The 12,083-nt window shown below is 39.8% G+C and overlaps 1 protein-coding gene across 1 annotated transcript; it reads left to right on the top strand.

Moving 5' to 3' along the window:
• The first annotated feature begins 7,843 nt into the window (after window positions 1-7,843).
• On the top strand, window positions 7,844-11,523 carry LOC149183776 (disease resistance protein Roq1-like). The gene is made up of 4 exons (XM_089415079.1): window positions 7,844-8,687; window positions 8,836-9,934; window positions 10,027-10,374; window positions 10,504-11,523. Exons 1-4 carry the CDS (start codon window positions 8,092-8,094, stop codon window positions 11,521-11,523), a joined length of 3,063 nt encoding a protein of 1,020 aa, XP_089271205.1. The 5' UTR covers window positions 7,844-8,091.
• The last annotated feature ends 560 nt before the right edge of the window (window positions 11,524-12,083 follow it).

Below are 12,083 nucleotides of genomic sequence, written 5' to 3'. Positions count from 1 at the left end.
CAAGTAGAAGGAATCAAAGACCAAGATTTTTTAATTCCAAAAATGTAGAGCAAATTAGGAATAGCATTAAATATCCTCAAATTGTTAGCAACTATAGAATAATATTTGTTCTGAAATATTTCATCTCTTATCAAATTGAAATTCAACACACAATCTCAGTGAAATATTCATGGCCAAAAAAGTTACAAATTCGATCCTTGTAAAATATCAAAAAACTGAGTCTTTCTTTGACAGCTGAAAACAAATGCTCTATCAGGACAAAATCAACAAATTGAGTCTTTCTTTGACAACGTTGAAAAAAAATGCTTTGTTAGGACAAATCGTTGCATGAATCTGTGACCTAAAGGCCTAAGCTCATTGTGTCCATGGGAAAATTTGCACTTCAACCCATTTGAATAGGTTCCCTTTTTCTCATAATGCATGGACAACTTGATTTTATAATTATTTACCTCGTCATAAATGTTGGAACTTATTGCATTGCCATAAATTGTTTCTAGTTTCTGACCAAAAATAGAAAATACTTGCTGACCCTTTTGAAGTTCTTCTTCTGAGTGAGCAAACTGACAATCAGTTCCCCACCCACACTTCTTTTTAGCCTAATAAAAATGGAAAATAACATATTTGTATGGAGGAAGTGTAACTATTTTAGTAGCACGTATCTCCTTCACATTTGATAATTTCCTGTAACAAGCTCTGTATCCAAAATGTTTTGATAATTTCCTGTAATAGAGGAAAAGTAATTTTTGCAGAAGTAATAAAGCATAATTTAACATATATTCTAATGTCTAAATGCATGCAATAATTTTACAGGTTGTTGCATCTATGGCAAAAGGAAGTTACTCTGCTCGTACAAGGAGAAGTGGCAGGAGAGTGACAAGGGGTGCGCAGCTGCGATGCACATCGTCTGATGATGACAGGCCAGCTGATGTCGATGCCAGCAATGCACCAGGGAACATTGTTGAAGATGACCATGTGACAGCCGCTGATGTTAACACACCATCAGCCACAGAACCACCATCAACAACAGTCCAAGGGGCAAGCTCAACTAAAAAGATCAGTGCTATAAGAGGATGGACAAAAGAACAAATGTTAGTTGCAATTGACGACATAGAGTTTAATGGATACTCAGTTCGGGCATCTGCAAAAAAACATGGTATTCCTCCCTCGTCAATACATTATTGGATAAATGGACTGACTCATACAAAACGTAGAGGGCCTCTTACAGTTATGACTGAGGATGAGGAGGCCGAGGTGGTTGAGTGGTGTAAAGAGATGGCCCAACTGGGACATGGGCTAGAGTTGATACAACTCAAATCAACAGTTGCTCAAATCTGTCAAGGGAGGCCAAACCCATTCAAAGATGGGTTTCCTGGTAAATCATGGTGGTTTGGGTTTAAAAAAAGGCATCCAGAACTTGTATTGCGTACTGCTGAGGGCCTTGACAGAGACAGAGCATTAAATTTGCGCCCTGCAGTTGTGCAAAAATTCTATGACACACTTTCTAGTGCTTATGATAAACATTCTTATGGAGCAGACCATATATGGAACTGTGATGAAACAGGTTTACAGGCAGGGAGGAATTGTGGCATGCGGGTAATTGCCAAGAGAGGGAGCCGAAATGTGCCAAAGATTTTGCCTAAGAGCAGGGAGTGGATAACTATTTTATGTTGTGTTAATGCAATTGGTACTTCAATCCCAGGATTTTATCTATTCAAAGGTAAAAATCAACTGAAAAACTATATACAGAACTGTGAACCAGGTGCATGCATGGCTGCACATCCCCATGCATGGATGACTAAAGAACTGTTTCTAAGTTGGCTTTTTCACTTTGCTGCATCGGTACCAGGTGGCATCTCACCTAATAACAGACACCTATTGATATTAGATGGCCATGGGAGCCACATGGCTATACAAACAATTGAGGAAGCAAACAATTTAGGCATCGACCTGTTGACATTGCCCGCTCATACCACTCATAGACTGCAACCCCTTGATGTTAGTGTGTTTGGCCCTTTCAAGAACTATTTCAGGTCGGAGCGTGCTGCATGGATGGCAAAGAATCCAGGGGTTGAGGTGAAAAGGTTTGAGCTAGCAGAGCTTGCAAGTAAAGCTTTTAAAAGGGCTTTGACACCATCAAATATCAAGGCTGGCTTTAGGAGGACAGGAATCTGGCCACTGAACTATGATGCTCTTATGCATGATACTGGTTGTAGCCAAGCGTTTCATGTGGATGGTCAGGAAGAAGGGAATGTCCAAACATGTGTTGAAGTGCAAGAAGAAGATGACCAAGATGATGTTGTTGCAGCTGGTAATATGATTTCCCTGTCTCAAGGACAGTTATATGCTGAAGATGATGAAACTGTATGTGAAACACAATATAACAATGAACAAATTCCTAGTAACATGGAGATTGTTCCACCAACTCAAGAACATCAAATTCCTGTTGCTGATATTGCTAATGATATTGTTGAACATGCAGTTGACAATGACCAATTGACATTGCCAAGCCAAGTAACCCCACCTTCATGGCTAGCAGAAGCAATGATCAATTTGAATGCACATAGTGTCTCAGCAACCAATGAAGAAAGCATGAACATGCCCTCACAACCAGCAGAATTGAACAGTGAAATTGTTCATTTTTTTGTGGACAATAGATCAATGGAAGAAGATGAAGGACATAATGAGGCATCAAATGAAGATAATGATATGGTTCAATCAGTTCCAACAGATACTGAAAGGGAAGTACCAAGCAATGACATGCAGGTGGAAGGGGTGGAGAAGACACTTGGACGGTTCCTAAAGCTACCAGTAGAGAGAGTATCAATGAGAAAAACGCAAGGTGCACCGGGTAGTCTTCGTCTGGGCCGAAGCTCATAGCTACTCACCTCAGAGGACTATATAAACCTGTTAGTTGAGTCAGAAAAAAAGAAACTTGAAATGCAAGAATTAAAACAGAAAAAGAAGGATATGGTCAAGGAGAAGAAGGCAGCAAGGATTGTTGCAGCACAACAGCGAGCAGAAGAAAGGATTGAAAGAGATAAAGCAAGGCAAGTTAAGGACCAACAAAAGCAAATGGCAAGACAGGAAAAGGAAAAACGAAAGGCACAACAAATGCTTGAAAAGGAACAAGGGATGATCAACGATACAAGAATAGCTGATGAAACTAGGATTATTTCAAACTCATTGGACTCCATTGCAGATAATACACCATTATTCCAAGATCTCATAAACATTCAAGTGCCCCACTATCAAACCGAGGGTTTACCCACTTGCCTTGTTCCTACCAGAGCTGGTGTCAATTCTCTGTATGCTCATTACACACCTCCACTTAATGCAGGGGTCAGTAGTGCAAATGTGAGGTATGGGTACTCAATACCTCCATGGTTGGAAGCTGCAAATTGGAATCAATCATATGGCAACAATCAACCATTTCCTAATCAGCCTGGTAGGCCAACCTACCTGGCTCAAGAAGGTAACTCGGGGAGTTTTGGCACTCAAGATTCTCAGGGCCATAAAGAATAGGGGTGTCATATGTTTTCGGTTCTAACCACATTATGATGTGGATTTTGGATGGATTGTATCTTTTTCTTGGCACAGCAACATTTTGGCTTACAACCTAGTAGTGATTTCTTGTGGCAACCTAACTGTGTGTTGATAAGAAATTTTCAATGGAATATGTCTTTCTGTAAAATATTAATTATGATAAAACTATTTCTATAAGTTATTCTGTGCGCACTGTACAAAGCTCTAAACTCACTTATGGCTCCAATAAGTGGACCGTTATAATGTGATGACAGTGCTGGGCAAGTTTACAATCACTTAACACTGAATAGAAGTCTACACTCACAATTAGGAACACCTCCTGCTCGCTTCTAATGTATGAGGCACTAGTAGTAAGGAACTCTATACTTAGCATGTTATTGATTGAATTAGAATGAATAAGAACTTTACATTGCTGGAAACTAGAAATACAATAAAGAACATAGTTATGATTTTTATCAATCACCTAGGGGAGGGTCTCCAATACATGTGCGCCCTCCCCGCCACGTCAGTTTACCACACGTCAACCCACATGGCTCCGGTACGACACCTGTCCACCGTGGAGTATGCCCAACTTATAGAGAGCATGTGTTTTTATATGTGTCAGTAAAAATGATGGAAGTATCTAAATTAATCAAATCAGTTGATGAACAACTATGAGAATCATATTGTTCCATCTTGTTACATCAACTTTCCAAAAGATAGAGAAATTTGGGTGCACAGTAACCTAATCAGCTATATGACGAATTGTGGCTTAGTCATTAATTCTTTTCTAAGCACCTATTCACCTTTTTCATTTTCCTTCATGAGTAGATCAATTGTTTGACAATATGAGTGATTCACATATGACAATTGTTTGGTTAACTAATGAATTGTTATAATTGACGCAAAGTTACAACAGCCTTCTTAGAGGGGGAAAAAAGAATTGGAGTAAAAATGGAAAATTAAAAATAGCTAAATTATTATAAAAACTAAATAAAAATAAAATTACAATAATTTATAAATCTACAAAATATAAACCAGCGTAGACCCATCTTAAGATGGGATCTTTTAAGCATCAAGAGAATCATGTCTACGTTTCTTTAGATCCCTTTTTACACTTATGAGTTCTGGAGTTAATATTGATCTATAACAGTGTATTACGGTACAGAAAAATTATGAATTGCCTCTAATACATGTAAGAAGGAAATTCCAAAGCAGTAGGCATACAAAAATCCCACAAAATTGCTTCAGAGCTCAAAATCTACAGCATGTTAAGCTTTCCTGTAATTTAAACTTCCCTGCACAAAACTAGGCATTGCAAAAATAAGAGAGATTCAAAGGAAATCAGTGTACCGAAAGGAAATCCAGGGTAACTGCAATTGTGGGTCTTGTCATCAACGCTGGAGATAAATAAAGTTTAAAATTTGAATGAACCTTAGGAAAGATCAACAATCAGGCAGAAGCACATGCCATTCTTAAAGGGATTGAATTGGCTCTTGATAAGAGTGTTCACAGTATCTAATGCATGGCAACTAAGCAACAATAATTATGTTTTTTGGAATAGAGATTATACCGACTCCATAAATTTAAAATTTCAGTAGGTCATGTGCTATATACGGGTCAAGGAGGGTTTTGATTCAATATTCTTTTCACATATTACAAAAAATTTACATTCAGAGGTACACAATCTAGACAATTCAACAGCTACAATGGACACCAGCACCCTACAAATATATCACTATTATCAACACATTATCCTCTCCCGATAGCTCTGCACTCCTTATATCCCTGTTCCCCAAGCAACTAGGAAGAAAAGTTTCAAAAGTGCATAGAAATCTGTTTGCAGAATCAAATATTCCAACTTAGCACAATTCCTACACATCCCTTGGAAGTACAAAGGTTGTCTCCAACACAAATGGCAGACCACCAAAGAAATGGACTCTCCTATAATTGTGATGAAAAATATGCTCCAGGTCATAGGTGTAAAAAACAGAAATTGTTCCAAATTGATATGCCCACTCAAGACCTGATCGAAGACATAACTACTGAGAGACACTGGAGTTACAGGTTGAAAACACCAACACTCCGACTCAAGCAGATATCGAACCTATTTCTTCATGAAGAACGGTCAATCTCTCTGCATGCATTATCGGGCATTTCAACTCTAACAAAACCCTGACAAGGAAACTCTAACAAAACCCTGACAAAACTCTAACAAAACCCTGACAAGGATTTAATCCTATAAAGTTTGCTAGTAAAAGCTGAGCGATATTAAAAGGAAATAAAAGAGTAGAAGCTTTGTTCATAAAACAGTAAACCCTACCCATTTCTTAACTTATAAACTCATCAGCTGTAAAAACAAAATAACCTTCAAATAGAGATGCACCGTCACAAGTGAAAACGATCTCAAAAACTTAGCACTATGCAAGGTTTTACAGCATAAGGAAATCATAATATTCTACAATGAGTAAATCAAGAATAGTAGCGTTCAAACAGTATCCAGAGAAATGCTTATAAGTCAATTTAAATAATAGAGAATGCAACTTGTGTGTAAAATTCGGAATAAGACTTTCATAGAAGGAAACAAGATAACAGTTATGACTTCAAGAAACCATAAATAAATTAACAGTATAACTGTGATTAAGGTCGTAAAATGTCCACGGCTTCCATACAAAGTCCATTAGAAAAAAAAAAAAACATATAACTTATACAGAATGTCTACAAGGGCCGAGGCCGCTTGACAAGTCTCACTTCCAGAAAGGAGATTAAAAATACCAATAATTTACCGACAAGGAAATTACCAGGCTCTTGGCTAGAAATACATAACTACAACACTGTAGCCCAGAGAGCAACCTGAGTAGCAAGTCTGCGAAGAAGCTTCGTAAGGGTTTAGTGAGGCTTTAGAAGAGCCTTCCCCTCCGAGCAGTCGAATATAAAACAAACAATAGCACGAAGCAGAGCACTCAGAACTCTATGAAAGAAAAGAGAAACCCTCATATGCCAAATGAAAAAGATACAATAGCAGGGACAATAAAAATGCAGCGTTTTTATCTATAAAGCAAACACAGTAACAAGGCAATTGAGAGCAGCTACAGAGAGTTTCGAAAGTTGGTCTGGGCTCATTTCTGCGATGTTCCATTTTCCCTTTGTCTTTCTGCTCGGGGCTGGCTATGCAAGTCAGGGGAGAGCAGCTACAGAGCGTTTTGAGGGCTAAAACAGGCTAAAACAGCAAAACAGCAAAAACAGAATGCCATAGAATGCCTAAAACCCTAAACCCTAAAACAGCAAAAATGCCATAGAATGCCTAAAACCCTAAACCCTCAAAAAAATGCTCAAAATACTGCCATAAAATGCCATAGAAAGTTCACAAAATATCCTGTTAGAGATGCTTGTGTTGAAAAACACAGAGTAAAGCTGGTAGGATTAAAAATCCTACCGGTTACAGGCCATGGATGGTCGCCGACCTCCCCCACCTTCCCCACAGCTCGCCAGACCTTCTCCACACCTGCAACGTCCTTTTCCACACCTGCAACAGGAAGAAAAAAGCCATTAGAGATCAGAAAAACAACAAAAACAGCAGAGCAAAACAGAAAAATCCTATGTTACCTCAAGCTCAGTAGAATGGCGACCGACTCCTCCCCAAACAACAAAATCGCCGAATAAGACCACCACCAGAGAAATGCTAAACAACCGGCATTCCATGTTAAACAACTTGCATTCCAGAACGACCAAGAAATCCAGGCGGAAAAGCACAAGAAAAGCAGAACCGCTGTCCCAGCCAGAAACCCAGAAACTCCATCAAACCTTCGCACCAGCACACGAATAAACGACTCTGCGCGCAACAATACAAACCCTGTCGACCGAACACAGCATTCCCCCAACACACGTTCTAACCACCATGCGCGCAGGTTATAGGGCCGTCCCGCGCCATCTTCGGCGGGGGGCTTCGCCCAACAACCGGCCCCGAGCAGAAAGACAAAGGGAAAATGGAACATCGCAGAAATGAGCCCAGACCAACCTAGTAAATGGCGCGAAGGAGGTGTTTTAAGACGCGAGGTGATAGCCCACACGGCCAGCTCCACGGTGGACAGGTGTCGTACCGGAGCCATGTGGGTTGACGCGTGGTAAACTGACGTGGCGGGGAGGGCGCACATGTATTGGCGACCCTCCCCTATTGCTCTTGGGTATCTTTGCTTTTGATGTACACAGTCATCCTTGGGGTTCTGTCCAATGGACGCACATGGTGGTGGACATTAAAGTCAAGCCATTACTGTTGGATACGGTTGGCATCCGCGGTAGTAAAGGTTGCAAGACTCTTCTGATAGAGTGCATGTAGACAATGGACATTCACATAAAGCCAACCAGTTTGGATAAGTGTAAACGTGATTATTTTGCCTTTGTTCTTTCCTTTGGATATATGTATGAGGTATCAGTCCTGGGATGTTTAGATGAGTGTACCTTCCGCGCCTCTGAAACTAATCTTTCATCTTCTATCTCAGCATCTAACAATCAGTGCTTCCCATCTCCAATTTCTTTATTTATCTCTATTCCTTTCTGAAACAGTTGGCAATGGCATACCCAATGTCTGCATCCTCCTTTCCCCAAACGAACTCTGAAATTGAGATGGAAATTCAACGTTCTTCTCCTGCAACTACGACTGAATCTTCCTTCGCCTCGTCGTCCAATGCTACTACTGATCCCATGGTTTATGACGTGTTCATAAACCATCGAGGTCCGGACACGAAGGCCACCTTCGCAAGCCCTCTGTACCGTCGTCTTCTTTCACATGGATTCAGACCCTTTTTAGACGAGCAGGAGCTGGAAGCGGGATTTGATTTCCCTTCTCAAATAGTGCATGCTATTCGAGCTGCCTCGGTCCATGTGGCCATCTTTTCGCCGACATACACGGAATCAACATGGTGTTTGAACGAGCTCCTCCTCATGCGGGAATCGGGGTGTCCCATTATACCTGTATTCTACAAGGTCAATCCTGCTGAGCTGAGGTATGGTAAGGCGCTGCACGCACTCGAGATGAAGACGACCTCCGACCCTGAAACTGGTATGACTCGGCCACGATATAACTCTGCCACCATTCAAAATTGGAGAAATGCTCTCTCTATTGGTGCAGATATAAGTGGATTTGATCTGGAGGGCAAGTTTCATGGGTAAGACCTCCAACTTCTCTCTATGGATACAATATATAACATGTATCATGCTTTGCCTCTGGTTTCAGTTATTTATATACATGTATGATGCTTTGCCTTGGCTATGGTTTCAGTTATTTATATTTATGGGTTTTTAATGAATAACTAGGGACGAGATTCGCATGTTAGATGAGGTCGTGGAATCTGTGCTGAAAAGGGTTAAAAAGACAAAGTGGCATGTGGCCAAATATCCCACTGGTTTAGGTGAGAAAGTCAAGGATTTTGAAAGAGAGGTATTGAAGCAGCCTCAACACAGCGGAAAGGTCCAGGTCCTTGGGATAGTTGCGATGGGTGGAATGGGGAAGACAACGTTGGCTGTAGAATTTTTCAATAGGAAGAATTCAGATTACAATAAATCTTATTGTTTGTTAGATGTAAGAGAAAATGCTAGAAAAAGCTCATTACATTCGTTGCAGAGTAAAGTTTTGAAAGGATTAACTCAACAGGATGTGAATATAGAGAACACTCATCAAGGTACAGGGATTCTGAAAAGGTACCTCCGAGATTGTCATGTTCTATTAATTTTAGATGACGTAGATCATGAGGATCAGCTAGATGCATTTTTACCAGTTAAAGATGTCTTGCGTTTTGATAGCTTAGTTTTAATTACATCGCGGGACAGAGAGGTCCTCAGAAAGTCAGGAGTGGAAGAGTCTTCCATTTATATGTTAAAAAGCCTTTCTACAAAGCACTCGCGAGAGCTATTTTGCTCTTACGCCTTCTGTAAACCCTATCCCCTCCAAGGATTTGAAGCTCTGGTAAATGAGTTTATAGAGGCGTGTCAGGGATTGCCGTTGTCTTTAAAAGTGTTCGGGGCACTCCTTTTAGGAAGAAATGACAACAAATCTTTTTGGCCGGATACACTTTCCCTAGTACATCAACAACTTCCAGATGATATACAGAAGCGATTAAAAATCAGTTATGATGCACTCAATAAAAATGAACAGGAAATGTTTTTAGATATTGCCTGCTTTTTCATAGGAGAGAAGCGGGATATCACCACGAGGATATGGGACGATCCGTCCTGGAAAGGCTCACTGGGGTTTCAAAATCTAGAGAGCAAATGTTTCGTTGATGTGGACAGTGCTAATTGTATACATATGCATGATCAGCTCCGCGATTTGGGACGGGACATTGCGCGGGGTGAATTGCTCCACCGTTTTTCAGATCCAGCAGAAAACATTCATGATTTTCTGCAACAACCATCTGTAAGTGTTTATTATTTATTGTTTTTAATTTTTTTCTGTAAAAAGTATGTATAAAGTATCAAAATTTTTGATCGATTCTGGAGAATGGACAGGGAGTAACGGAAGTGCGGGGAATCAGGATCTTTCTTAATAATGATACAGACTTATCGCGCCAAAGGAGTGGAGGCCTGTTCCGGAACCGCGTGATGGAGCTTCACAATAGATTGCAAAACACACGTTATCGTTTTCTTGGTATTGGTATCACCCATTTGCAACTTATTCAGACTCAAGGGCATCTCTTGGAGCGCATTTTGAGGAGGGCGCACTCCCCAAATCTCCTATGGCTTTCTTGGTATGGCTGCCCATACTCTTACCTGCCTTCCTGGATTCCAGTCAAGAATTTAAGGGTTTTGAAGGTGTATGGGATAGTATTCAAAGCATTGTGGCAAGGTAGATCGCAGGTAATCTGGAGTTTGTTTGTTTCTGGTTGTTAATATTGCACCACAAGCTTCGGAAGGATTTATAAGTGATGCGTAGATGACAATCATCCACTTCAATATTTTTAACAGCAATTTGAACGCATGTTGCAGGCACCTATTCAGTTGATGGAGTTGGAGATTTTTGGTGAACTCTCGAAGATTCCAAAATCCATAGGGCTGCTGACCCACCTCGAACGGATTTTGTTCAGCAATGTTTCTTTCCAAAAATTGCCAGAAGAATTTTGCCAGATGAGGTGTCTGAAGGTTTTGGTGTTTCAAAGTTGTCCAAACCTGGTAGCGCTACCTGATTCTTTTGGTAACTTGACGAACCTTCAACACGTGCAGCTCTCTCGCTGCTCTGCATTGGAGAGGCTGTCAGATTCTTTTGGTAACTTGGCGAACCTCCATCACGTGGAGCTCTCTCGCTGCTTAGCGTTGGAGAGGCTGTCAGAGTCCTTCGGTAACTTGATGAACCTCCGACGCATGAAGCTTCTGGGGTGCCCGAAGATGGAAAGGCTGCCTGAGGTCCTGGGCAACTTGACGAAGCTCGAACACATCGAGCTGTCTGGGTGCAGAAGTTTGCAGAGGTTGCCGGAGTCCTTCGGTAACTTGAGGAACCTCTCAGGCATGGTGCTGTTGGACTGCTTCAAGTTGGAGAGGCTGCCAGAGTCCCTGGGTAACTTGGCAAACCTCCAGAACCTGCAGCTAGACTGCCAGAGTTTGGACAGACTGCCAGAGTCTGTAGGCGACTTGACGAACCTTCAACCGTATCTGTCTCACTGCAATAATTTGGAGATTCTACCAGACTCCTTGGGTAGGTTGACGAACCTCCGACGAATGGAGTTGTCGAGCTGCACGACTTTGAAGAGAATACCGAGTATTAAGATATTGGTATCGTTGAAATACTTGAAAGCATCAGATTGTTCCAAGTTGAAGAGCATACCGGATTTGGCCCACCTAACAAGTCTTGAATTTCTATCTGTGGATGGGTGTCTTCAACTAGAAGAGTTGGATGGTGTTGAACAGTGTATGTCATTGCGGTGTCTTTCTGCGTCAGGTTGCGCAAACCTGAAGTGGAGTGAAGGTGTTGTAAACAAACTCCGTCAACGAAAGGTTGAAGCGTATTTCTAATAAAATATAGATATGCATGGTCATATTATAAATTTGAACAAAATTCCTAGGGAAATTGAAAGTCGTCTTAATATAAATATTTTGAGTAATGTTTTCTTTTATATATAATATAATATAATGATTTTTTTGATTACATTGCAATTTTTTTTCTCAGGACCATGAATATATATGTTTTGGTGTTTTACCAAAAGAGTATATTTTCGTTTTAATTATAATCAATATATATATTAATGGTTTTTTTTTCAACTATAAAGTATATATAGAGTAATTAATTTGTATTGTTTTTAATTCGCAAATTTTAAAATTAAGTTTTAATTAATTATAATTTTGTTTTAATTATAATCTATATATATTTATATATATTTTTTCAATTATAAAGAATATATAGTAATTAATTTGTATTTTTTTTTTAATTCGCAATTTTTAAAGCTAAGTTTTAATTAATTATATTATTAGTTATATAAAGGATATATAGTAATTAATTTGTATTTTTTTAATTAGTAAATTTTTAAGTTAAATTTTAATTATAATTAATTATTATTAGTTATAATTTTAATTTT

Source organism: Pinus tabuliformis, chromosome 3_2 (genome assembly GCF_031772625.1).
Source record: "Pinus tabuliformis cultivar Carrire ecotype Pingquan chromosome 3_2, CPIR1, whole genome shotgun sequence".
Lineage (NCBI taxonomy): Eukaryota > Viridiplantae > Streptophyta > Pinopsida > Pinales > Pinaceae > Pinus > Pinus tabuliformis.
Note: the sequence above shows the minus strand (reverse complement) of the source record. Positions and strands in the feature narration are given on the sequence as shown.